The 27,838-nt window shown below is 44.7% G+C and overlaps 2 protein-coding genes across 2 annotated transcripts in view; both read left to right on the plus strand.

Moving 5' to 3' along the window:
* Nucleotides 1-27,838, plus strand: part of LOC137330224 (PDZ and LIM domain protein 5-like) — a 274,221-nt gene that overhangs the window by 30,665 nt on the left and 215,718 nt on the right. The gene's annotated exons all lie outside the window — the stretch shown is intronic.
* Nucleotides 386-27,311, plus strand: LOC137321712 (melanopsin-B-like). Its single transcript, XM_067984314.1, is given in 9 exon segments — nucleotides 386-417; nucleotides 8,429-8,511; nucleotides 11,759-11,871; nucleotides 11,874-11,964; nucleotides 16,384-16,524; nucleotides 23,143-23,247; nucleotides 23,250-23,280; nucleotides 25,751-25,820; nucleotides 27,222-27,311. Coding segments are annotated over 9 exon segments (756 nt in total).

Genomic DNA, 27,838 nt, shown 5'->3' on the forward strand with positions numbered 1-27,838 from the left:
AGTACCTGGAGCCGTACCTAAAGTGCTGTAAGCTGCAGGGCTACGGACCGGGTGCTGGAAGGTGGGTATAGCATGGGCACCTGGTTGTTCTTCGAGCCGGCGAGGACACAATGGGCCGAATGGCCCCCTTCTGTGCTGTATCTTTTCTATGGTTCTAAGGGCACATGAAAGACCCTGGCCTAGAAATTTGACGAGCGCAACAAAGGCCAATTTCAGGGGCCAATTTTCCTGAGGACCCCTGAAAGACACCCGAACCAACAATCCGTTGGGCCATTTTACGGGAGATCCAGGTGGCCACCTCAAACAAGCATTAGGCCCCTTACATATGTAAGTGAGGAATTTAACACCTGTTTAGGGCCCTCGCTGGGAAATTGGACATGGCAGAATGGGGCCTCCTCCTCTCCGGATTACAAAAAGGTACGTTTTATCAAACAAATTTTTTTTTAAACGTTCCTGTAGAGCCAGTAAGAACAGAAGTTCTCCCCCAACTCCACAGTACCCTGGTCGACCTCCCCACCCCGCCCGTTGGCACTCCACCCCCACCCCTCCCGGGGCTTACCTTCGAGTTGCTTTCCTCGACAGCAGCGGACCGAATTTCATCTTCTTAAAATGGGCGAGCTGCCTGTGGAGGCATGACAGGCACCAGCATCTCGTCCAGCTAATGTTAATGAGGTCCGAGACCCATGGCCCTCTCGAAATTGGACTCGGTTTGGGCGCACCGTCTACGGCCGCAGGTTATGAGCCCAAAAAGGGGCCATATCCAATTTCTAGGCTAGGATATCCAGTTCAGATCACCAGGGCATACCATTATTACATTCCGAGTGACACTATTATATAATTTAGATATTGGGCAGCACAGGCACAATCCTAACCACTTACAAGAGTGACCTGTGACACTGTACCTGAGAGTGTATCTAAGACAGACCCAAAACTTGTAACAGCTACCTTCTCAAGCTTATTCATTGTATAAAGGTATATAAATACATGCCACTAGTATAGAGAGCTAGGGACTCTAAAGAATATCTTGTCATTGCAATTTCTATGGGACACAATGGACAGTAGAATTCATTAAGAGCTTAACAAAGCAAGGAACAAGAAAAAGCCCTCCAGCCCATTAAATGTGATCCCTCTCTTGACTGTCTACATTCTCCACAAGTTCTGCACAAATACTCCCTGATCCCGCCAGGCAATCAAACGAAATGCCAAAAATATCTCTCCAATCCCGCACTTCACCATGAACTATGAACTCTGACCTGCTGCCTCAGTCCATGGGGTTGGCTCCGCAATTTGGAGTTCCCAGTGGGGAGGAATGCCTACAGAGAGAGCAACTTGGGAAATTCTGAGTGCACGTACCATGACTCTCCATCCATTAATTTTAATGGATACAAAACCATGGGCTGTATGTTTGTGATTTCTCTGAGACTGTCGCTCCCTGCCCAAGAGCACTGGATTTCGGAATGACATTTACATTCATACTTCTCCCTAAAACCTCTGGACCTGCTCCCAACCAGATCTTTACCCAGCTTTTTTTTGTTTGGTGGAATTAATCAACACAGTATCAAGTGGTCGTGTTTTCCTGCTGGGATTCCTGATAGCCTAGTTGCTTTCTCCTGCTTTACTGAAGTATATTTATATATTTCCTATACAGGGAACCACTTTAAAAGCTTTTGCAAACTTCCACCCTTACACTGATCTGTATCTTACAGCATGCTTCTAAATCTTGGTTCACAATACCATGTCAGGGCTGCAATTGCACATCTCCGAACATGCCGAGGAAACTAATACAGAAAGATAGACCGGAGTATTTTCTAAATGGTGAGAAGCTAGGACCTGTGGATGAGCAGAGAGATTTAGGGGTCTAAGTACAGAAATTATTAAAAGCTAATGGACAGGTACAAAAATAATTAAAAAGGCTAATGGAATATTGGCCTTTATCTCAAGATGGCTGGAATACAAATGGTTGGAAGTTATGTTACAGCTGTACAGAGCTCTGGTTAGACCCCATCTGGAGATACTGCGCTCAGTTCTGGGCACCGCACCTCAGGAAGGATATATTGGCTTTGGAGAGGGTCCAGCGCAGGTTCACCAGAATGATACCAGGGCTAAAAGGGTTAAATTATGAAGGCAGGTTGCTTAGACTATGCTTGTATTCCCTTGAATATAGAAGATTAAGGGGTGATCGAATTAAGGCGTTTAAGATGATTAAAGGAATTGATAGGGTAGATAGAGAGAAATGATTTCCTCTGGTGGGAGAGTCCAGAACAAGTGGAGATATCCTTAAAATTAGAGCTAGGCCGTTCAGGGGTGATGTCAGGAAGCACTTCTTCACACAAAGGGGAGTGGAAATCTGGAAATCTCTCCCCCAAAAAGCTGTTGAGGCTGGGGGTCAATTGAAAATTTCAAAACTGAGATTGATAGATTTTTGTTAGGCAAGGGTATTAAGGGTTACGGAACCAAGGCAGGTAAATGGAGTTAAGATACAGATCAGCCATGATCTAACTGAATGGCGGAACAGGCACGAGGGGCTGAATGGCCTCCTCCTGTTCCTACGTTCCTATGTAACAAAAAAAAACAAGAACCTGTTCATTCTTGGAGTGATGGACTGGAGCTGTATGTTAAAGACACCAATGCACAGCATGACTCCAGTGATCTCCTGTGTTGCTGAGGGAGGCACTCTCATATGCCTTCTGGTGGGAAAGCATTGTTGATGGCCTGAAAGCAAGGTGCATGCCCCACCCTCTGATTCAGGAATCGTATGGGGCAGTTAGAAGGAAGCATGTGAGGGTAGGAAGCAGATAAAAACAAAGAGGACGCACGCTCTCATAGGATGCTACATATCCTCATGTAGAGTGCTTGTCTGTTGTGGCTCAGTGGTTAGCAATCTTACTTCTGAGTCAGAAGGTTGTGGATTCAAGTCCCACTCTGGAGAGTTGAGCACATAATCTGACACTCCTAGTGCAGTACTGAGGGAGTGCTGCAAACTCGGAGGTTTGCATTTTTCAGATGAAACACTAAACCGAGGCCCCGCCTGTCCTCTCAGGTGGACGTAAAATATCCCACGGCACTATTTCGAAGAAGAGCAGGGGAGTTCTCCCCGATGTCCTGGCCAATATTTATCCTTCAACCAACATCACTACAACAGATTGTCTGATAGTTACCTCACTGCTGTTTGTGGGATCTTGCTGTGCACAAATTGGCTGCCGCGATTCCCTACATTACAACAGTGACGACACTTCAAAAGTACCTCATTTGCTGCAAAGCGCTTTGGGATGTCCTGAGGTCATGAAAGGTGCTATAAGAATGCTAAGTTTTTCACAGGATGCTATGAAAAACTAAAAAGCAGTGGAGCAAGTGTTCTGGCCGTTAACCCCGGCCCAAATACCGGGGGGGGGGGGGTTCGATACAATATTCGGGTTGGGTGGCCAACAAGTTGCTTGGAGTCCCAACAAGGGAGGTCAAAGATCCTTAATGGGTCAAAGAGGTCATTGAAAAAGTTATCATTCCCTGCAGGGAGACCAGGCCCTCTGAACTCATTTTTTTTTGCTCTGTAACATTGCTGTGGGGCTTTCGCAAGGCCCAGCATTGAACCCACACCTGCAGCTGCTGGGACAAACGGTATACTGGGTAGAATTCCTGGCGTTGTCCAGGAACGCCGCCCAAGCTGCTGTTGGAATGTTGTGCGGGGCACAAACACCACCCCCATCGCCCCCCCCGCCCCCCCTCACCCCATCGGGATTTTGGATACTGATCTGAGTTCCACCCCGAATTCTGCCCTCCCTCTCCTCTTTGGGCAAGAAGCCTGATTTCTGCCCTCACCCAGCCCAGGAATTTTGTGCCCCTAAAACCTTTGCCAGGTATTGCTCTAATATTGGGTTGTGCATTACTGAAGAGTGGTAAAAATCTATAGCTGCCAGTCTGACCTGACTGGTATCATGTCTAAAGTCATTAAAGGCTGTAAAAGGCGTGGGAGGAGTTAAACATAAACTTACAAGCATTATAAATTGTATATAACAAACTGTTTCAGCAAATTCATAATGGCAATGCTGACAAATTGATTAACAGTTATCATTAGAACATAAGAACATAAGAAATAGGAGCAGGAGTAGGCCACGCGGCCCCTTGAGCCTGCTCCGCCATTCAATAAGATCATGGCTGATCTGATCCTAACCTCAAATCTAAAGAACACAAGAAGTAGGAGCAGGACCCGGCCACTCAGCCCCTGGGCCCGCTCCGCCACCCACAGGGCCTTGACCGATCCGAACTCAGCTTCATGTCCAATTTCCTGCCCGCTCCCCGTAACCCCTAATTCCCTTCACTTCTAGGAAACTGTCTATTTCTGTTTTAAATTTATTTAATGATGTAGCTTCCACAGCTTCCTGGGGCAGCAAATTCCACAGACCTACTACCCTCTGAGTGAAGAAGTTTCTCCTCATCTCAGTTTTGAAAGAGCAGCCCCTTCTTCTAAGATTATGCCCCCTAGTTCTAGTTTCACCCATCCTTGGGAACATCCTTACCGCATCCACCTGATCAAGCCCCTTCACAATCTTACATGTTTCAATATGCCTCTCATTCTTCTGAACTCCAATGAGTAGAGTCCCAATCTACTCAACCTCTCCTCATATGTCCACCCCCTCATCCCCGGGATTAGCCAAGTGAACCTTCTTTGTACTGCCTCGAGAGCAAGTATGTCTTTTCTTAAGTATGGACACCAAAACTGTATGCAATATTCCAGGTGCGGTCTCACCAATACCTTATATAACTGCAGCAACACCTCCCTGTTTTTATATTCTAACCCCCCAGCAATAAAAGCCAACATTCCGTTGGCCTTCCTGCTGCACCTGCATACTAACTTTTTGATTTTCTTGCACTGGGACCCCCAGATCCCTTTGTACTGCAGTACTTTCCAGTTTCTCGCCATTAAGATAATAACTTGCTCTCTGATTTTTCCTGCCAAAGTGCATAACCTCACATTTTCCAATATTGTATTGCATCTGCCAAATCTCCGCCCGCTCTCCCAGCCTGTCTATATCCCCTTGTAGGTTTTTATGTCCTCCTCACTCTCTACTTTCCCTCCCATCTTTGTATCATCTGCAAACTTTGATATGTTACACTCGGTCCCCTCCTCCAAATCGTTAATATAGATTGTAAAGAGTTGGGGACCCAGCACCGACCCCTGCGGAACACCATTGGCTACTGGTTGCCAGTCCGAGAATGAACCATTTATCCCAACTCTCTGCTTCCTGTTAGATAACCAATCCTCCACCCATGCCAGAATATTACCCCCAATCCAGTGATTCTTTATCGTGAGCAATAATCTTTTATGTGGCACCTTGTTGAATGCCTTCTGGAAGTCTAAATACACTATGTCCATTGGTTCCCCTTTATCCACCCTGTACGTTATGTCCTCAAAGAACTCAAGCAAATTTGTCAGACATGACTTCCCCTTCGTAAAGCCATGCTGACTTTGTCCTATTAAATTATGTTTATCCAAATGTTCCGTTACTGTCTCCTTAATAATAGACTCCAAAATTTTACCCACCACAGATGTTAGGCTAACTGGTCTATAATTTCCAGCCTTCTGCCTACTACGCTTTTTAAATAAGGGTGTTACGTTAGCAGTTTTCCAATCTGCCGGGACCTTTACTGAGTCCAGAGAATTTTGGAAAATTATTACCAAAACATCCACAATCCCTACTGCCACTTCCCTCAAGACCCTAGGATGTAAGCCATCAGGTCCAGGGGATTTATCTGCCTTGAGTCCCATTATTTTACTGAGTACCAATTCCTTAGTGATTTTAATCATATTTAGCTCCTCCCCCCACCTAGAGCCCCCTGTTTGTCCAGTGTTGGGATATTCTTAGTGTCCTCTACCGTAAAGACTGAAACAAAATATTTGTTCAGCATTTTTGCCATCTCCATGTTTCCCACCATTAATTTCCCGGTCTCATCCTCTAAGGGACCTACGTTTGCCTTAGCCACCCTTTTTCTTTTTATATAACTATAGAATCTCTTGCTATCTGTTTTTATATTTTTTTTTAGAGAGTCTTAAAGCTCAACTTCCCTTCGTCTTTTCACCTCACTGTTAAAGTAACAAGCCAGTCAAACAAAAGCTTACCCAATTAAGTGATGTGTTCAGTCATGAAACAAGCAGTTTGCTGATTATTCTGAGAGTCTGATTCATGTGGTTAGTGGTGAGACTTCACACAAATACACACCCGACTCTCCCAACTGCTTTTCACCATAATGCAAATTAGCCCTTTCTTCAAGCTGTGAAATCTAAGCCTGTTGAAAATAAGCAACGTCACAAATTGTTCCCAGATAAAAATAATACGTGAAACAAAAGCAGCCTTTCCAAAGTCATAACTTCCTCGGGTAGGAAAATATCTAAATGTACGTCATTCGAATATGTACTGCACAACTTGGAAAAAGACTAACCCTGCTTGCTTCTTGGAAATATAATTGAAGTGTATTTCTAGAAGATGAGGTTGCAGAAGTTGCATCAATTACTCAGAGGTGTAAAAGAAATTCCACGCCTGGACTGTACAGGTGATGTATTGATAAAATGAATTTGACCAAGAGATTATTGACTGTGTTCATTAATCACTTGTGGATATCGGGCTGGATCTTGCTGGAGTGGGGCGTCCAGTGGCGTCTGCTGTTAGTTAGTCTTTTTTCTGCACCCTAACTTGCTTTAAATGCGAGCTGATAACGGGGGCAATGGGCAACTGGGACCTGAGTGAACAACGGGACCAACAGTCTATCTCCTTAACCAATGAGATTTAAGGATTGAGAAAGAAACAGAGGAATGACTGAGAAGGACAGTGAATTAAAGTCAAATCAGGTACAGAAAAAGAAACAAAGAGAGGGAAAGAAAGATTGGATTCAAAAAGAGAGAAAAAAGAGACAGAAAGGAAAAGTAAGGAAAAAAAAAGCTTTGACATTTTTAAAATCTCATAAGGGTACGGTAGCGTAGTGGTTATGTTACTGGGCTAGTAATCCAGAGGCCTGGACTAAAATCCAGAGTCACGAGTTCAAATCCCGCCACGGCAGCTGGCGAATTTAAATTCAATTAATTAAATAAAAATCTGGAATTAAAATACTAGTATCAGTAATGATAGCCATGAAACTACCGGATTGTCGTAAAAACCCATCTGGTTCACTAATGTCCTTTAGGGAAGGAAACCTGCTGTCCTTACCCGGTCTGGCCTATATGTGACTCCAGACCCACAGCAATGTGGTTGATTCTTAATTGCCCTCTGAAATGGCCTAGCAAGCCACTCAGTTGTAAAAAATCTCGCTAGGGATGGGCAATAAATGCCGGCCTTGCCAGCGACGCCCACATCCCGTGAACGAATAAAAAAAAACAATTCATTACCGGAAGGAATGAGACTCTGCAGTTTAAATTATTCACTTTCCGGGCAAGAGAGGATGATTGGCAATCATTAACAATTATCATGTCGTTAAAAGTTATAAATTACTTGACTTGACTTTCTGCGGCGAGTTTAATGGGCAATTAATGTGCAAATGCAGCAAGCTCTTAAAAATAACGGGGAGGTTGAGGGCGAGATGCCGTTTGTGCGAAACAAACAGTGGAGCGGCGTAAATTCACCAGTAACCTCTGGAGACTCACAACTCAGTGCTTATCTCTTAATCCCCTGAGCTTGCTGGCCAACTTGCACGTTAATAATGGCGTGCGTTGTTAACATGTCGTTATTTTTTCAGCAAGAAGATGCTGCCAGAGTCTCAGTAAAGGAAGATACAGTTGAGATACTGGATAGGCTAAAAATTGATAATGAGGAGGTACTGGATAGGCTAGCTGTACTTAAAGTAGATAAGTCACCCGGTCCAGATGGGATGCATCCTAGGTTGCTGAGGGAAGTAAGGGTGGAAATTGCAGAGGTACTGGCCATAATCTTCCAAACATCCTTAGATATGGTGGTGGTGCCAGAAGACTGAAGAATTGCGCCCTTGTTCAAAAAAGGGTGCAAGGATTGCTCTTGCATAGAGCCGACATGGACTCAATGGGCCGAATGGCCTCCTTCCGTGCTGTAACCTTTCCATGATTCTAAGTTCTGGCTCATTAATGTCAGCTTGGATCAGTGGTAGCACTTTTGCCTTGGAGGCAGAAAGTTCGGGTTCAAACCCCAGGGACTTGAGCACATAATCTAGTCTGACACTTCAGTTCAGACCTAAGGGGGTGCTGCATTGTTGGAGGGGCTGTCTTGGAGATGAAGGGGTCGAATCTCTGTGGGGATTTACGCCAGGGTTTTTCACAAATCTTCCGCCAAAGTTATGGTGGATGATCGGGAAATTTAACCTTGAGGCCTGTTTAGGCACTGTTCACTGAGGGAACTTGGCATGTTCATGAAAGCTGTTTAAAGTCTTTCCTGTTGGAGAAAAATGCTGTTTACACATTCTTAATCAACAGTCTGTCAAACGGAGTCAAACACTATCTCTACTGGGCACATTTCCACACGTTTAGGTCAATGCACAGATGTGTTGGATATCGAGGTAAGTTTGATAGCAGTATTTAAGATGTACTTATGCTTATATTGTTATTTTTATACCAGTGTGATCCATTGCTGCATTCACAACATAATACGTCCCGAGATTCTGCTCTGCAGAAAACGGCATATATTGTTAATATGATAAGAATGCCTTTGAATTGTAGATTTTGTTGGGGCTGCACAATTGGTCTCAGTTAAGGAGTAGAAAATCAACCAGGGATCCCATTGCTGAGCGTACCCCAGCCAGAGTCAGTGCTTTCTAACTGAGAGGCAACAACAGGACGGAGTTAGAAAAATAAGCAAGAAAAACAAATCAAGCTGCAAATGTGGCAAAAGCAACAAGAACAACTTGGCTAAAAATAGGGCCGTTTTTCAGGCGCTACTCAGCCTCCTAAGTCCCCAAAATGGTGGGCAGGAAGCACGCCGCCTGCCATATTGGGTAAAGGCCAACAAAAGGCATCCTTTACCCACGCCTGAAGCAGGCGTTAGGCCCATTGCGAATGCAAATGCGGGGCCTAACGCCTGCTTGAGTTTCCCACTGCAAGATTGGTTTGCCCCGAGGCAGACACCACCATTGCTACAAAACGTCTGCAACAAAAAAGGTAAGTTACTTAGCTGAACGTGGAGCAATATTGGGCAGAATATCCAAATTCTAGGTGATGTGAGATACGCTTAGGAGAGGGACCAGTGATTCTGAACCAGAGAACATATCGAGCAAGGAAACTTCCATACTTAAGAAAAGACATACTTACTCTCGAGGCAGTACAAAGAAGGTTCACTCGGTTAATCCCGGGGATGAGGGGGCGGACATATGAGGAGAGGTTGAGTAGATTAGGACTCTACTCATTGGAGTTCAGAAGAATGAGAGGAAATCTTATTGAAACATATAAGATTGTGAAGGGGCTTGATCGGGTGGATGCGGTAAGGATGTTCCCAAGGATGGGTGAAACTAGAACGAGGGGGCATAATCTTAGAATAAGGGGCTGCTCTTTCAAAACTGAGATGAGGAGAAACTTCTTCACTCAGAGGGTAGTAGGTCTGTGGAATTTGCTGCCCCAGGAAGCTGTGGAAGCTACATCATTAAATAAATTTAAAACAGAAATAGACAGTTTCCTAGAAGTAAAGGGAATTAGGGGTTACGGGGAGCGGGCAGGAAATTGGACATGAATTTAGATTTGAGGTTAGGATCAGATCAGCCATGATCTTATTGAATGGCGGAGCAGGCTCGAGGGGCCGATTGGCCTACTCCTGCTCCTATTTCTTATGTTCTTATGTTCTTATAAACCAAAAATATGACACAAGCTTAGGTACAGTTGGATCCTAGTTCTAAAAAAAGCAACCTTGGCTGTTGAAATCATATCCTTCATCAATTTGGCAACTATGGTAATGGTGATTTCATACCACCATCTTCACTGAGAAAGCTCTCATTCCTATTTTACTCCAATCTCAGTTTGCCTTTAGGTTAAGGCTCTGAATTCTGAAGTGGGATTGGGGTTGGAGTTGATAATATTTTCCCATAAACCTAGGTGAAAGGGGACAAGAATTAAGCCATCCAGTGAGAAAGGAAAGGGACTTAGATAAATGTAAGTCTTTCTTTCTTTCTTTCTTTCTTTCTTACAACACAACTCAATAGTCGAATAAAAGAGCAGCACGGATATACCCTGTGGACTATCGGAGGACAGACCAATGTCCGAACCATAAAATAAGCAATTGAAGCCGCTCCGTTGAGTTCTCCAGGACACTATGACATGTCACAACATCTGAAAGAACATGAATTGTTCATGTTTTTGTATCAAATACCCTCTCTGTAATTCAGCTTTTTCAATAATGTATTTGCTCTGGGGGGAGGATTTAGTGTATTGACTTACTACTTTTTGCACAATAAAGGGCTACACTTCTCATTGAAGAACTAAAATCATGGAGATAAGATCACCACTGGAAGCAAACACAGGCCGACATCCAAAGAGGCAAACATTCCAAATATAATTGCAAACAATATCCAATCAATATTTTCATGGTTACAGCTTCAGCTTGTTCTGATAATTATCAGTGAGACGCTGACATGGTATAGGCACATATGTATAAAGTATTTGTTGAGGTACGCAGTGGCATGTTTTGGGAGTGCTGTTTTAGCTAAACTGAGAGTGCTTGACATTGGCTGTAACTTGATGCAAGGAGCAGCAGGCTTCTTCATGCCTTTGACATCCATTCAGCAAAATTAGCAGGTTTCTGTTTACAGTTGGAAATGCACCAAATATTTGTTGTTGCGACACCTTTTGCTTGGTTTCTTACTTTCCAAACAAGTCTAACGCAAAACTACAACAACAACTTGCATTTATATAGCGCCTTTAAAGTAGTAAAATGTCCCAAGGTGCTTCACAGGAGCGTAATCAGATAAAAATTGACACTGGGCCAAAGAAGTAGACATTCGGACAGGTTGGCCAAAAGATTGGTCAAAGAGGTAGGTTTTAAGGATCTTCTTAAAGGAGGAGAGGTGGAAAGGCAAAGAGGTTTACGAAGGGAATTCCAGTGCTTAGGGTCCAGGCAGCTGAAGGCACGGCCACCTTGGTGGGCCGAAGGAAGGGGGGGATGTACAAGAGGCCAGAGTTAGAGGAACGCCGAGCTCGCGGAGGGTTGTAGGGCTGGAGGAGGTTACAGAGATAGGGTGGAGCGAGGCCACGGAGGGATCTGAACACGAGGGTGAGAATTTTAAAATCAAGACACTACTGGACTGGGAGCCAATGTATGTCAGCGAGCAGAGGGGTGATGAGTGAAAGGGATTTGGCGTGTCTTAGAATATGGGCAGCAAAGTTTTGGATGAGCAGAAATTTACGGAAACCAGTACCTCACAAAACAGCTTGATCTACCTGAAAATAGTTCAAAGTGAGGAGGAAGATTTAAACATTTCTAAACAATGTTGTTTACAGAACTTACAATTTATTTAACACGAGCACGCTTCACAAATAAAACTGAGCTTCAAACTACGAGAAAGAACGGTCAGTAATAAAAACAAGGGTGAATTTCCACAGGGGCTCTCTTGCTTGATCGTCATAAATTCAGACGACTGCTGAGGAAATCCCGTAAAAAAAAAAAAAAAGTTTTTCCGGGATTTCCGCAACTCTTCCGCCAAAGTTACGGCCAATGAGCGGGAGAACCTCGGCAGAAATTCACCCCCTGTAGAATGATATCCAGCTCAACACATAGACCATTAGTGTTTCACATGAGTATCTTATGTTGGTGTTTTGCTGCAGGTGGTGAACTGCATGGCTTTTGTGGAGTATTGTTTGGAATTACGTCCATGATTACATTAATGGCGATATCTATTGACCGCAATTGGGTTATGACGAAGCCGTTGCAATCAATTTTGGTTTGACAAGAAAAGAAGTCACTCAACAGTTCATTCTTGCTGTTTGGCTGTACTCACTTGCATTGCATCTACCTCTACTGTTTAGATGGAGTAAGTACATCTCTTGAGTATTTTTTTAATATCGTGTTCTGATTATGATATTTGATTATATAGGATTAGTGTGTTAGCTCTGATGCACTTTGTTGAACTTTGAGCTTTATTTTGAAAAGGCCTCTAGTCTTAAAGTCAGTTGCATGATTTATTTTAAGGACTTTTTAAGATGTACAGAGTACTTGGACTGTGAACGTTAACAAACGGATGAAAGATGCACATGTGAATTTTCACAAATGGTTGCATATTTTTGGTAGATATTTCTAGGTAAGTACACAGGGCCCTGAAACCTGGCAGAGCTCCTGGCTCGTGGCTGGAAATTGGGATGGAGCCCGGTTACAGTGAGCCATTTTCCAGGGGTGGGGGAACATGGACGAATCTTCTGCCCCCTTCCATTTCAAAGGGAGGTGTCTGAGGGTCATTCCCGAACTACCCTGGAAACTCCACCCAGTGCACCCTTACAAGGCTTCAGAACTGAGCATTCATGAGGGACTGTGGGCAATCAGCAGCAGCAGAATTGTACTCCAGCACAATCTGTAACCTCATGGCCCGGCATATTCCTCACTCTACCATTACAAACAAGCCAGGGGATCAACCCTGGTTCAATGAAGGGTGTAGAAGAGCATGCCGTTAGCAACACCAGGCGTACCGAAAAATGAGGTGCCAACCTGGTGAAGCTACAACTCAGGACTACATGCATGCTAAACAGCGGAAGCAACATGCTATAGACAGAGCTAAGCGATTCCACAACCAACGGATCAGATCAAAGCTCTGCAGTCCTGCCACATCCAGTCGTGAATGGTGGTGGACAATTAAACAACTAACGGGAGGAGGAGGCTCTGCAAACATCCCCATCCTCAATGATGGTGGAGTCCAGCACGTGAGTGCAAAAGACAAGGCTGAAGCGTTTGCAACCATCTTCAGCCAGAAGTGCCGAGTGGATGATCCATCTCGGCCTCCTCCTGATATCTCCACCATCACAGAAGCCAGTCTTCAGCCAATTCGATTCACTCCACATGATATCAAGAAACGGCTGAGTGCACTGGATACAGCAAAGGCTATGGGCCCCGACAACATCCCGGCTGCAGTGCTGAAGACTTGTGCTCCAGAACGAGCCGCGCCTCGAGCCAAGCTGTTCCAGAACAGTTACAACACTGGCATCTACCCGACAATGTGGAAAATTGCCCAGGTATGTCCTGTCCACAAAAAGCAGGACAAATTCAATCCGGCCAATTACCGTCCCATCAGTCTACTCTCAATCATCAGCAAAGTGATGGAAGGTGTCGTCGACAGTGCTATCAAGCGGCACTTACTCACCAATAACCTGCTCACCGATGCTCAGTCTGGGTTCCGCCAGGACCACTCGGCTCCAGACCTCATTACAGCCTTGGTCCAAACAAGGACGAAAGAGCTGAATTCCAGAGGTGAGGTGAGAGTGACTGCCCTTGACATCAAGGCAGCATTTGACCGAATGTGGCACCAAGGAGCCCTAGTAAAATTGAAGTCAATGGGAATCAGGGGGAAAACTCTCCAGTGGCTGGAGTCATACCTAGCACAAAAGAAGATGGCAGTGGTTGTTGGAGGCCAATCACCTCAGCCCCAGGGCATTGCTGCAGGAGTTCCTCAGGGCAGTGTCCTAGGCCCAACCATCTTCAGTTGCTTCATCAATGACCTTCCCTCCATCATAAGGTCAGAAATGGGGATGTTCGCTGATGATTGCACAGTATTCAGTTCCATTCGCAACCCCTCAAATAATGAAGCAGTCCGAGCCCGCATGCAGAAAGATCTGGACAACATCCAGGCTTGGGCTGATAAGTGGCAAGTAACATTCACGCCAGACAAGTGCCAGGCAATGACCATCTCCAACAAGAGAGAGTAACCACCTCCCCTTGACATTCAACGGCATTACCATCGCCGAATCCCCCACCAACAACATCCTGGGCGTCACCATTGACCAGAAACATAACTGGACCAGCCATATAAATACTGTGGCTACAAGAGCAGGTCAGAGGCTGGGTATTCTGCGGCGAGTGACTCACCTCCTGACTCCCCAAAACCTTTCCACCATCTACAAGGCACAAATCAGGAGTGTGATGGAATACTCTCCACTTGTCTTGATGAGTGCAGCTGCAACAACACTCAAGAAGCTCAACACCATCCAGGACAAAGCAGCCTGCTTAATTGGCATCCCATCCACCACCCTAAAGATTCACTCCCTTCACCACCGGCGCACTGTGGCTACAGTGTGTACCATCCACAGGATGCACTGCAGCGACTCCCAAACCCGCGACCTCTACCACCTAGAAGGACAAGTGCAGCAGGTACATGGGAACAACACCACCTGCACGTTCCCCTCCAAGTCACACACCGTCCCGACTTGGAACTATATCGCCGTTCCTTCATCATCACTGGGTCAAAATCCAGGAACTCCCTTCCTAACGGCACTGTGGGAGAACCGTCACCACACGGACTGCAGCGGTTCAAGAAGGTGCCTCACCACCACCTTCTCAAGGGCAATTGGGGATGGGCAATAAATGCTGGTCTCACCAGCGATGCCCACATCCCATGAATGAATAAAAAAAAAGATAGGGTAGCCTCTTGTTTCTGGTCAGGAATCAATCAGTGTTTAAAATAGTTTTATATTTCAACGAAGATTATTCCCCCACCATGAGTTTTAAGAAATCTGTGAGTAGACTATCAGTTTGGCTTTTTGAAATGCACACAGTGGGCCTGAAATGGGATCATTTACATTTGGCTGCTGAAGGCTTAGGGCCTCTCCAGGGACCTTTGGGCCTGATCTTCCGGGGAACCCACTCTGCCAGAGCAAGAATGGCGTAGTGAAACGCTGCCCAATGGAACACAAGGCCGCGAACCCCATCCCAAATTGTAAGGATGGGGTTGTTTCCATGAATGTGGTGGGCTGCTGGAAGGACTCTTCAGCGGTGCTCGCCCCGATACGCCCCCGTAAGCTGGAGCGGACCCCCAGCTGCTCACCATAGACTTCCCCCCCCCCCTCACCGCCCCCTACCCGAAGGCTTTCCTGGGATGAAGAAACTGTACAGAACGATACGTTCGCCTCCAAAGGGAGCCATTTTCAGGCCTAACAAAAGTAGCCGATCCCCTCCGGTATCAACGATTTTCGGCCGGCTGAAGATCTGGGGACTTTGGCCGGGGCCTCGGCAGAATGTGGCCCAGCTCTCAGCTGGCGAGTGTTCTGCTGCGGCCTTCTCTGGACATACTGGGCGGAATTTCTGAAGTAGCCCGGGAACTATCCCCAGGCTAGCCCCTTTGACGTAGGAGGGGCAGGCAGAGGAATCATCCTTCTCCGACAGCCCCGCCCCTCCACCACCCCCAAAGAAGTGGCTAATTGCGAAGAAATAGGGTAGAATCCCAGCAGAACTTGGAGTCGGCCTGACAGTGGGGGAGCAATCCATTCTCCGCCCTTTTCCAGACTGGAATTTCTGACCCCTTCATCTACAAGTGATCGTATAAACAATGCTTTGAGTTGAAATAAAGATCCGCGCTTCATTGTTCTCTATTCTGGCATTAAACACATCGGAATATTCGTTAGTGCTGTAATAAAATGTGCAGTTTGAAAGCTGCCATGGAAATTCAGTATTCATTTATCTAAGATAAGTGAACAGTTCCACGCATTGTCCTGTGCGCTGTTATTCATAGTGTTGACCGGAGATCACCGGTTACGGTTATTGGCTTAGTACAAAGAGGAGAAGGTTCAATTCTCTCTTAACTCTCGATTTGCTTTATTCACGCCGTTATATCATATACATATAGCTTATACGTCTGGTTAGATATAGACATGCAGTTTGCACCAGGTTATACAGTTTAATACCCAAACTAGGATCTAAACGCTATACGTCTGGTTAGATATAGACATGCAGTTTGCACCAGGTTATACAGTTTTATACCCAAACTAGGATCTAAACGCACACCCACTAGGTTTCTCTGACACTCCCTGAGTGGTCACAGAATATAAAGGATAATACCCGAAAAGGAGAGCTGACGCCGGCCAGGCGTTCCGTTCTCTCTCTCTCTCTCGACGTCGTCTCTACGTCCCTGACGTAGGTTCTTCCACTTCCGCGATGGTTGGTCTCCGGAGTCTTCGCTCTGGCTCCATGCCCCAGATTCTTCATTCTTATTCCGAATCTTATCTCTTCAACAATGCTTTGAGTTGAAATAAAGATCCGCGCTTCATTGTTCTCTATTCTGGCATTAAACACATCGGAATATTCATTAGTGCTGTAATAAAATGTGCAGTTTGAAAGCTGCCATCGAAATTCAGTATTCACTTATCTAAGATAAGTGAACAGTTCCACGCATTGTCCTGTTATTCATAGCTTCTCCCCTTTTTGCGAGGTTTTAATCACTTTCTTGAAAACTATATTTTCATATTTGCCACAGGTTCATACATTCTTGAAGGTCTAATGACTTCTTGCACCCGGGATTATCTGACAATTTCTCCATCTCACAGGAGTTACACTTTGATGCTATGCTGCTTTGTATTCTTTGTGCCATTGATTCTGATTTCATATTGTTACATATGTATGTTGTAGGCCTGATAGAAGGGGGCGCTAAATTGGGCCTTCCAGTGCCCGCTGTTTCGGCGCTACGCGGCCTCCCGGACATCCAAGATGGCATCTTGGATACGCACGCACGCTTCTAGCGTGATGTGCGCCGGACGCCATCTTAGTAAAGGGTTTAACACATGCGCAAATAATGAACGCCAGCAGCATGTAAAGTAAGGAGAAAATGCGTACAATCAGTGCGCAACGCTGATTTAAAGTGATAGACACCATTTTGGGACTTAACGCTCCACTCAACGCACTGTCTTAACCACGGCCATCTGAACGTGTCTTAGAGTGCCTGGAGGACCCCCCCACCAACCAGCGCTATTTAAAGGGACCATGCAGGATTTACAGGTTAGTTGCTGGATTATTGCTTCTGGCTGCTGATGCATTTGTAACTGTTTTTGGAGGTCTCCTATCCTTGAATACTAGAACGAGGGGGGGACAGAGCCTAACATTTAGAGCCAGGACGTGCTGGAGTGAAGTTAGGAAATGCTTCTACACGCAAAGGGTGGGAGAAGTTTGGAACGCTCTTCTGCAAACGGCAGTTGATGCTTGCTCACTTGTGAATGCTATTGATAGATTGATAGATTTCTGTGAACCAAGGGTATTAAGGGATATGGGGCTGAGGTGGGTATATGGAGTTAGGTCACAGACCAACCATGATCTCACTGAATGGTGGAACAGGCTCGAGAGGCTAAATGCCACTGCCACTTGCTGCCTCCTGATATGCGCCACCTTCTCCTGCAAGAAAGTGGGACATGTGTCTGGGTGATGTGCCTGTCATGGTTGAATAGCCGCCAGTGTGTGTGGCCTGTGAGTTTTGGGTGGGCGGCTTGAAACAGTGGTCATGTGTAAGGATGAGAGGAAGCATCTGATTGGCAGAGTTGAGTACTGATGGAAAGAGTTTGTTGGTATGTGGGTCATGGGGGGTGCAGTGTGTGGAGCAGTGGATGCGGCTAGTGGTGCAGTTGGTAGGAGACGCCACTCGACGGTTGACCTCACTCACCTTGAGCACTCGAGTCAAGGCATTGAATTTCTTCCTGCACTGCACCCATGTTCGTGGTGCTGTGCGCCTGGCATTGACTGCGTTCCCTGCTGCCTCCCACTCCCTTTTGGGCGTATGTCCAGAGGTCCTCTTGCCCCTCCCCCCCCCCCACCGCCGCGGATATAGGATGTCCCTCCTTCCGTCCACCTCTTGCACCAAGGCCTCTAGTGCGTCAGCAGAGAACTTTGGTGCACGCACTCTCGCAGGCCTGGTACAAACTCAGATCGGTAGATTAGTCATAGAGTCATAGAGTCATAGAAGTTTACAACATGGAAACAGGCCCTTCGGCCCAACATGTCCATGTCTCCCAGTTGATACCACTAAGATAGTCCCAATTGCCTGCACTTGGCCCATATCCCTCTATACCCATCTTACCCATGTAACTATCCAAATGCGTTTTAAAAGACAAAATTGTACCCGCCTCTACTACTGCCTTTGGCAGCTCGTTCCAGACACTCACCACCCTTTGAAAAAATTGCCCCTCTGGACCTTTTTGTATCTCTCCCCTCTCACCTTAAATCTATGTCCCCTCGTTATAGACTCCCCTACCTTTGGGAAAAGATTTTGACTATCTACCTTATCTATGCCCCTCATTATTTTATAGACTTCTATAAGATCACCCCTTAACCTCCTACTCTCCAGGGAAAAAAGTCCCAGTCTATCCAACCTCTCCCTATAAGTCAAACCATCAAGTCCCGGTAGCATCCTAGTAAATCTTTTCTGCACTCTTTCTAGTTTAATAATATCCTTTCTATAGTAGGGTGACCAGAACTGTACACAGTATTCCAAGTGTGGCCTTACTAATGTCCTGTACAACTTCAACAAGACATCCCAACTCAATGGTGAGGTTGGGCATGCAGGTTGGAAGATGTGGGATTTAGTAGTGCACAACCTTTATTCAATGTTTTACCATAACTCAACAGCTTGTAAACTTAGGGACGGGACCTGCATCTGTGTTTTACGTGTGCGATGTCTGATCTCCAGAGAGACAGCCTGCCTTAGAGATTGGGGTTCCCCCTGCTGGTGAAAAGTGCAAATGTCATTCAATCCGAGTGGCGACGCTGATTTGGGAACACTGCTTTCAGGTGCGTGATGAGGCCGGACGCATGTCTCGTCCCGCCTGCGAAGGAAGCACCGGGCGCAGGTTAATCACGGATCGCAATACCCGCGCCCAGTTTTGGGCCCTATCCGATTTAACCCCCAAGGCCTTTAAGATAATGAAAGGGTTTGACAGAGTAGACGTAGAGAAAAACGTTTTCACTTGTGGGGGAGTCCAAAACTGGAGGTCATAATTATAAGATAGTCACTAATCAATCCAATAGGGAATTCAGGAGAAACTTCTTTACCCAAAATGTGGAACTCGTTCCCACAAGGAGTAATTGAGGCGAATAGCATAGATACATTTAAGGGGAAGCTCGATAAACACACGAGGGAGAAAGGAATAGAAGGATATGCTGATAGGGTGAGATGAAGTAGGGAGGGAGGAGGCTCGTGTGGAGCATAAACACCAACATAGACCAATTGAGCCAAATGGCCTGTTTCTGTGCTATAGACTCGATGTAACTCTATGTAAGGCTGTTAAGAGCAGATGCAGGTAAGAAAGTTACCGGAGAAGTCATAACTGCTTTTAAGGACATTGCTGTTGAACTGTGACTATTATGGTAACTTGAGTGAGTAAAAGAGATGAAGGAACATAGGAACAGGAGTAGGCCATCCAGCCCCTCGAGCCTGTTCCGCCATTCAATTATATCATGGCTGCTCTGTATCTTAACTCCATTTACCTGCCTTGGTTCTGTAACCCTTAATACCCTTAATGAATAAAAGGGTAATGGTTGACCGGTGTTTTTGCGACTGGAAAGCTGTTTCCAGTAGGGTCCCAGGAGGCTCAGTACTAGGTTCCTTGCTTTTTGTGGTATATATTAATGATTTGGACTTGAATGTGGGGGGCTTGATCAAGAAGTTTGCAGATGATGCAAAAATTGGCCGTGTGGTTGACAGTGAGGAGGAAAGTTGTAGACTGCAGGAAGATATCAATGGACTGGTCAGGTGGGCAGAAAAGTGGCAAATGGAATTCAATCCAGAGAAGTGTGAGGTAATGTATTTGGGGAGGGCAAACAAGGCAAGGGAATACACAATAAATGGGAGGATACTGAGAGGTGTAGAGGAACAAAGTTACCTTGGAGTGCATGTCCACAGATCCCTGAAGGTAGCAGGACTGGTAGATAAGGTGGTTAAAAAGGCATACGGGATACTTTCCTTTATTAGATGGGGCATAGAATATAAGAGCAGGGAGGTTATGCTAGAATTGTATAAAACATTGGTTAGGCCACAGCTAGAGTACAGTGTACAGTTGTGGTCACCACATTACAGGAAAGATGTGATTGCACTAGAGACGGTACAGAGGAGATTTACGAGGATGTTGCCAGGGTAGGAGAATTTTAGCTTTGAGAAAAGATTGGATAGGCTGGGGTTGTTTTCTTTGGAACAAAGGAGGCTGAGGGGAGATTTAATTGAGGTGTATAAAATTATGACAGGAATAGATAGAGTGGATAGGAAGGACCTATTTCTCTTACCAGAGGGTTCAATGACCAAGGTGCATAGATTTAAAGTAATTGGTAGAAGTATTAGAGGGGAGCTGAGGAGAATTTTTTTCAGCCAGAGGGTGGTGGGGATCTGGAACTCACTGCCTGAAAGGGTGGTAGAGGCAGAAACCCTCAACTCATTTATAAAGTACTTGGATGTGCACTTGAAGTGCCATAACCTACAGGGCTACGGACCAAATGCGGGAAAGTGGGATTAAGCTGGATAGCTCTTTTTCGGCCAGCACGGACACAATGGGCCGGATGGCCTCCTTCTGCGATTTCTATGATTCTATGAATACCCTTGCCTAACAAGAATCTATCAATCTAATTTTCCATTGACCCCCATCCTCAATTGCTTTTTGAAGGAGACAGTTCTAGATTTCACTCCCCTTTGTGTGAAGAAGTGCTTCCTGACATCACCCCTGAACGGCCGAGCTCTAATTTTAAGGTTATGTCCCCTTGTTCTGGACTCCCCCACCAGAGGAAATAGTTTATCTCTATCAACCCTATTAAATTCTTTAATCATCTTAAACACCTCAATCAGATCACCCCTTAACCTTCTATATTTAAGGGAATACAAGCCTAGTCTATGCAAACTGTCCTCATAATTTAACCCTTTTAGCCCCGGTATCATTCTGGTAAATCTGCGCTGCACCCCCTCCAAGGCCAATATATCCTTCCTGAGGCGCAGTGCCTAGAACTGAATGCAGTGCTCCAGATAGGGTCTAATCAGAGCTTTATATAAATGTAACATAGCTTCCATAGCTTTGAATTCCAGCCTCCTTGAGATAAAAGCCAACATTCCATTAGCCTTTTTAATTATTTTTTGTACCTGTCATGATTCAGTCATTTCCTTTTTATATATTTCATGGAGATGGCTGCCGATCCCATTCCATTTCTTTACAGCATAAATATTCTAAACCCACAGTGTTGTTCTGACTGTGCCGGTACAGAATTGATACTAGTGTAGAAGTGCGAGCCCAGAGCACATAGTCATACTGGGCAGTCATCCTGCTATGGGTGGTGGGGAGTAAGGATTTGGAAGAGCTCGGTGCATGGACAATTTGATTTCTTCGCTTGCTGTCCTGCTGCATTATGTTCTACTGATTATAAAGAGTTGATGGGACAGTCATTTGTTTTCAATCAATAGAAAATAGTGACAGTGGTGAAAATCTGGAATTATCTCCCCCTAAAGGCTGTGGATACTGAGTCAATTGAAATTTTCAAGACTGAGAGCTATAGGTAAGAGTATCAAAGGTTATGGAGCAAAGCTGGGTGAATGGAGTTGAGATACAGATCAGCCATGATCTAATTACAAGCGGAACAGGCTCGTGGGGCTGAATAGCCTACTCTTGTTCCGATGTTCCTGAAGGCCCTGAGTTCTTCCAATGGAGGGAGTGAGCCTTGTAGCATCCTCCTCTCCCTCCAGCCAGCCCCAAATTCTTACTGCTGAAGGCCTCGGTCTTGGTTGAGGCCTTCAGTGACAGCCTTCATTCTGATCTTTGGGGCACTTCTGCCCCTTTCAAGTTCTTTGCTGCTTCTTCTAGTGCTGCAGCGATCAGCAAGTTTCTTTGGTTGCAATGGTGTGGTCCCCCTTAGGAACATAGGAACAGGAGTAGGCCACTCAGCCACTCGAGCCAGTTCTGCCATTCAATTAGATCATGGCTGATCTGTATCTTAACGCCACCTACCCGCCTTGGTTCCGTAACCCTTAATACCCTTGCCTAACAAAAATCTATCAATCTCAGTTTTTAAATTTTCAATTGACCCCCAGCCTCAACAGCTTTTTGGGGGAGAGAGTTCCAGATTTCCACTACCCTTTGTGTGAAGAAGTGCTTCCTGACACCACCCCTGAATGACAACCCGCCACCATTTCAAAATTGAGCCCCTTATTTCTGTCTCTCCTCCCTAGTGGCCATTCCAGAAAATGCAAGCAATGCATCAGTCTTCTTGTTGATTCTTAGTTAGAATGAGTAAATGTATTTATCCACTTGGCGTAAGAAAATGAAAGGGAATAAAATGAGAATTTTTTTTAATTGCACTTTTCCTTCGACATTAGGAAAATTTATGATGGAAAATCAAGACAGAAGCAATCCCTCTGACTCCTTTGGTAGAAGTGTTGCTTGGTTTGCTACTCTTCGTACAGACCATGAAATATGATCACCCCTGTCTTGAATGGGCTGATTTCAGCTGGGGTGGCAGGGATGCTACAATTGAGCTTCCTGTCCCCAGGCTGGAGAGGGGGAAAAAATAGTTCATGGTTCCCATTCCGGATTCCCTGGAGTCACCCCAGCTGTGAATGCGGGTATGTGAACATTGGGTGAGGAATGCTGTCATGCCTCCCATGGTTAAATAGCCTGTTACCACTCACTATCCAGGTTTAACAGAGCAAGAATCGGAGACCAAATGAACCCCTGCATCTCCTGCAGAGTTGCTCCTGGGCTAGAGGGTGAGTTGGGTCGAGTGGGGTCAGTTGAAGGGGGAGCAAATTGAGATCAGGATTACAGACCAGGATGATGCCAGGCCACGGGTCAAAGTCTGAGGGATCTGGGTGAGGTGGGTGTGGACATGGAGTGTTGTGTTACATTTAATGCAATGTAAGGTTATATGCTGTATACTGTATACTATCCAAAGTGTTTATAATGGGAATATACTGCAACACATTAGACCTGCTCTGTAAATATAAGTACTGTACATAATTTATAAGTTTTAGTTGGGCAATGAAGTGTCCTGGCAGGTATATTGATGATTTGTGAATTCGATAGATCATAGAATGTGATTGGTCACTTTTGTGCACTATGATTGGTTCTTGTCTACTTTGTAATTGGTTCCCCAATCGGAAAGCAGAAAAATATAGATACTATGGAGTCTTAACCAATCAGAAATATTCTATAGATAGGTTGTATGCAGCAATTATTTGCTAAAAGTTGTAGAATTACAACCCTTGTTTCCATCTGTTACTCAGTTCACACATTTTTTCAGTCACTGTCTTTCAGACTTGGTGACATCCTGTCTCCATATTCAAAATCAATTCCTGCTCTACTAGCAAAAGTTTCTGCCATTTGCAACCCATCATCTACACAATAATCCACCCTAAATACAGGTGAGCAGCAACTTGCAATCGGACTGCTGCTGCTTTGTATAGCCCGACTGATGCTTCACAGAATTACTTTTGGTGGAATTTCTTTGAAATGTGCACTTCAGGAGTATTCACTCATCATTATCACAATGATCTCTGCTGTTATGAAGTTATTGTACCTTTGTTCTCAACTTTATCACAGCACATTATAATCTATGTTATAGACTACTCATAAAACTGGATCTTTTAGCTTCTTAGAATGCACTTACAGCACAGTTCTGTTCTGCTAAGACTTAAGAACAACCAAGAACTCTGCGATCCTCCAACTCTGGCCTCTTGCGTATCCCCCACTTCCTTCGCTCCACTATTGGCGGCCATGCCTTCAGCCGTCTAGGCCCTAAGCTCTGGAATTCCCTCCCCAAATCTCGTCACCTCTTCCCCTCTCTCTTCTCCTTTAAGATGCTGCTTAAAACCTACCTCTTTGACCAAGCTTTTGGCTACCTATCCCAATATCTCCTTCTTTGGCCTTGGTGTCAATTATTTTCAGATTACGATCCTGTGTAGCACCTTGGGACGTTTTACTACGTCAAAGGCGCGAGATAAATGTCAGTTGTTGTTGAAATCACAATTTTAAAATCCATTATATTGGGATGGAGCTTAACCAGGTTAATACAAAAGACCATTAATAGAGTAATGTTACCCGTCTAATTGGGCTTCCTGAGGGAACAAAGAAGCAGAGTACCTCATCCTATGCTAACACTTCGAATACAGTTAACCACTGAAACCAACAAGCTTTGCACCCACTAACCTAAGTCCAAGAAGAATGAATGACCAACTGCCAGACTATAGATGCTTCTGAGGTTTGCCAATAGTGTATTTTCTAATTGCCTCCTTGAGGAAGGGAGAACTTCAATAAGGAAGAATTTCATGCCTGTCCTGGACTTCTGGACCTACAGAAATCACAGGACCGTTCGATGGGTTAAAGAGGAAGCTGCATGATGCTGAAGCGCAAAATTGCCACCAACTTCTTGCCTGATTCAAAGTGGAACCAATGGTCTTCATAATATTAGCCCAAATGGAATACACGCTCAAGCAGGAGTTATCAGACCTCTTGAATATTGCTGGAGGAAGAAATTAAACTTGCAGATCATTGTGTGGGGCTACTGATTAGATCGACTTGTAGGCCATTTTAAAACTTTACATGGTTAACTCAGAGTTGCCTCCTTAAATAAAGTAAGGCTATTAAATGGGCTGTCTCTAGAGGTTATGTTCTTCTCAGTTACAAGCACAGCTTTGAGCACAGGAACAGGAGTAGGCCATTCAGCTATTTGAGTCTGTTCCGCCATTTAATTAGATCATGGCTGATCTGTACCTCAACCCCATTTACCCTCCTTCGCTCCATATCCCTTGATACCCTTACCCAACAAAAATCTATTGATCTCAAGTTCAATTTCAACTGACCCAGCATCCCCAACCTTTTGGGGGAGTGAGTTCCAGATTTCCACTAACCTTTGTGTGAAAAAATGCTTCCTGATTTTACACTTGAATGGCCTGTCTCTAATTTTAAGACTTGGCAGCGGTAATGAAGATGTGTAATGAATGGCTGGACCTTCCTAAGTAATGGAGGACGGTGGAAAATAAAGGAAAGATGAAGGGAGAACACGAGATAAAACGTTAATATAATTTCATAAATCAACATTTTTGTAGTTTGCAAGGTTATCATGCTTTATTGTTCATTTTACTTTCTCATGTATCATTAACAACAACAACTTGCATTTATATAGTGCCTTTAACAAAGTAAAATGTCCTAAGGCGCTTCACAGGAGCGTTACCAAACAAAATTTGACACCGAGCCACATTAGGAGATATTAGGACAGGTCAAATAGGTAAGTTTTAAGGAGCGTCTTAAAAGGGGAAAGAGAGGCGGAGAGCTTGTAGGGAGGAAACTCCAGAGCTTGGGGCCTAGGCAGCTGAAGGCACGGCCGCCAATGGTGAAGCGATGAAAATCAGGAATGCGCAAGAGGCCTGAATTGGAGGAGCGCAGAGATCTCGGAGTGTTGTAGGGCTGGAGGAGGTTACAGAGGAATCGAGGCCGTGGAGGGATTTGAAAGCAAGGATGAGAATTTTAAAATCGAGGCATTCACTATTAACTAAAGCATTCTTTGTCTCCAGTTTGTAAGGTATAGACCGTCTTTCACTTAAACATAATGGTCCATTTGTTGCTCGCAGAGAAAGGTTATCCAATTCCAATTCCCTTACTGAATCACACTGTGTGCACAGCTAACAGGCTTGTATTATGCACAAGTCCACTTCAAGGACCCAATTTTTTCCATACTGCATTCTGAACAAAATGGATGGAGTGAAAAAAATTAATTAAAATACTGCAAATTTATCTAAAATGATTAGCTAAAATAGCCACATATACTGTCATTGTGTAAACCTGGCTTCTTTATGAGCGGTTCAATAATAAATTAAGATGTACAAACATGTTTAGAACAACACTTGCAAAAGACATCCCTTGCCTTCACTCTTTGACATGTATAGTGAAGAAGGATTTAGCGTCTGTATCTATTAGTGATTTCTCAGTAAAAGAATTAATCTTCAACTGCCAGTCTTTCGCTTTGAATCCCACTGTTGTGACTCCAGCATCCAGCGGGGAAGCTGAGAGTATATTTGCACCTCCTAATAAGCTCAGTAGAAAATAGCAGTAACACAGCCCAGAACTACTGACTTCCCAATTGGGTGTTTTTCTAGATTGTAGTCCCAGAGCTGGCTGTCACTCGAATCCACATGACACCATTCAAAACAATTCTGTTTGGTTCTTTATCGAGCGCTAGAGTGGCCTCTAATAGGAATGCATTTCTGCTTGAGGGACATGAGAACTAGAATTGTTCATCTCCTGACACAAACTGAGCTTTGGCAATGGCCATCAAATGTAAGTCCCGGCCCGCCTCCAATTCATTGCCTGTCACACTGGTGTCAATACTCATTCCGTTGATAAATAGATAGATTTGCAGCTATTATACCACAGAAACAACCCTCACTCCCTCATGACTTTTCCCAGAATGTAAGTACTTTCCCACAAATTAACTTTATATTTAATCTAATTTCTTGCGCTGATTGTAACAAGATGTTAGCGTGGGGAGATGGAACTTTATAACTTGAGGAGCCCAGTGTCAGCAGTAAGTGCTCTCAGATCAAGCGTAGCACTGTGAAATGCGGCATAAAACTCCATCTATTCAGCCCAAGAATGTATCGTAAATGTCAATTGTTGGATGGGGTACAGTGTATCAATGAAATGGGTCCAGAGGGCCTTTGTGAACTGCAGCAACTGGGGTTGGGGGGTTGGATGTGGGATAGTGGTGTTGACATAACACTTGGGTAAGTGATGATCTGGTTGATGTGTTGAAATTCCACATTTTATTTTGTTTTTCCTTTTTTTTGTTGATTACTATGAAGTATAAAAGTGATAAAACTAACCAATGTAAAAATTGGAGAGAATTCCCTGAACCCATCTAAGAACTGTACCACCCAATTTTATGACTTCAACATTTGAATTTCCCCACAGGCTTTCATGTCTTATATATTATTTTTTTTACTTCCATTGCAAGCGAAAGAATGTTGTGTATACCTACAGCTTAAAGGTACAAAGTTTGTGCAACTGTTCATCTTCACAGGTCCTTGAGTTGTTAGCTGTTTTAAAGCTCTTGGCCAGCTTTAGCTAGTATTTTTTAAATTGTACATGTTTTTCAGCCTCATTTCTTACTGCCTCAGTGCAGCTTTTTCTGTTTCACATACCAGCAATCCTGTGGCCTCTCCGAGTGAGATTTTCATCCTATCAGTTTGGTCCCAGAGGGTAAAAGACCACCCAGTCCCACTTGCTTATTTTTGCATATCTGTGGTAAGGAAAGAAGCTACCAGCCAGGATGAACAACCCTTTTCCCTTACTCTCATATGGCTTTCAGATGTGCAACCGTAACAGAACTGTTCGTGTTGCCAAGATCAGCTGCGGAGACTATGGAAACTGCTGCAGACTCAACAGTGCCCTCTGCTAGCAAGATTGTGGTGGATGAGGTTGCGATTAATTTGTACAGCGTTCAAGTCAGTCCTCACCTCGTGTGCTGTGCCCAGCTCTGGTCACAAAGATACAAGGGAAACATTCAAGCACTGGAGAAAATGTAGAGAGGAGCCACGAGGCTGACCCCCAAAGTGTTAAGAGGCCTGAGTTATGAGGAAAGACTGGAGAAACTTGGGCTTTTCAGCTTGGAAAGGAGGTGCCATTTCTGGTCTCTTGCGCATCCCCGATTTTAATCGCTCCACCATTGGCGGCCGTGCCTTCAGCTGCCTAGGCCCTAAGCTCTGGAATTCCCTCCCTAAATCTCTCGACCTCTCTCTCCTCCTTTAAGACACTCCTTAAAACCTACCTCTTTGACCAAGCTTTTAGTAACCTGTCCTACTATCTCCTTATGTGGCTCAGTGTCAAATTTTGTTTGATGATAGCACCTGTGAAGCACCTTGGGACGTTTTACTACGCTAAAGTCACTATATAAATTAAAGTTGTTGTTGTTGTGCCTGAGAGGTG

Source organism: Heptranchias perlo, chromosome 1 (assembly GCF_035084215.1).
Source record: "Heptranchias perlo isolate sHepPer1 chromosome 1, sHepPer1.hap1, whole genome shotgun sequence".
In the NCBI taxonomy this organism is placed as follows: Eukaryota; Metazoa; Chordata; class Chondrichthyes; order Hexanchiformes; family Hexanchidae; genus Heptranchias; species Heptranchias perlo.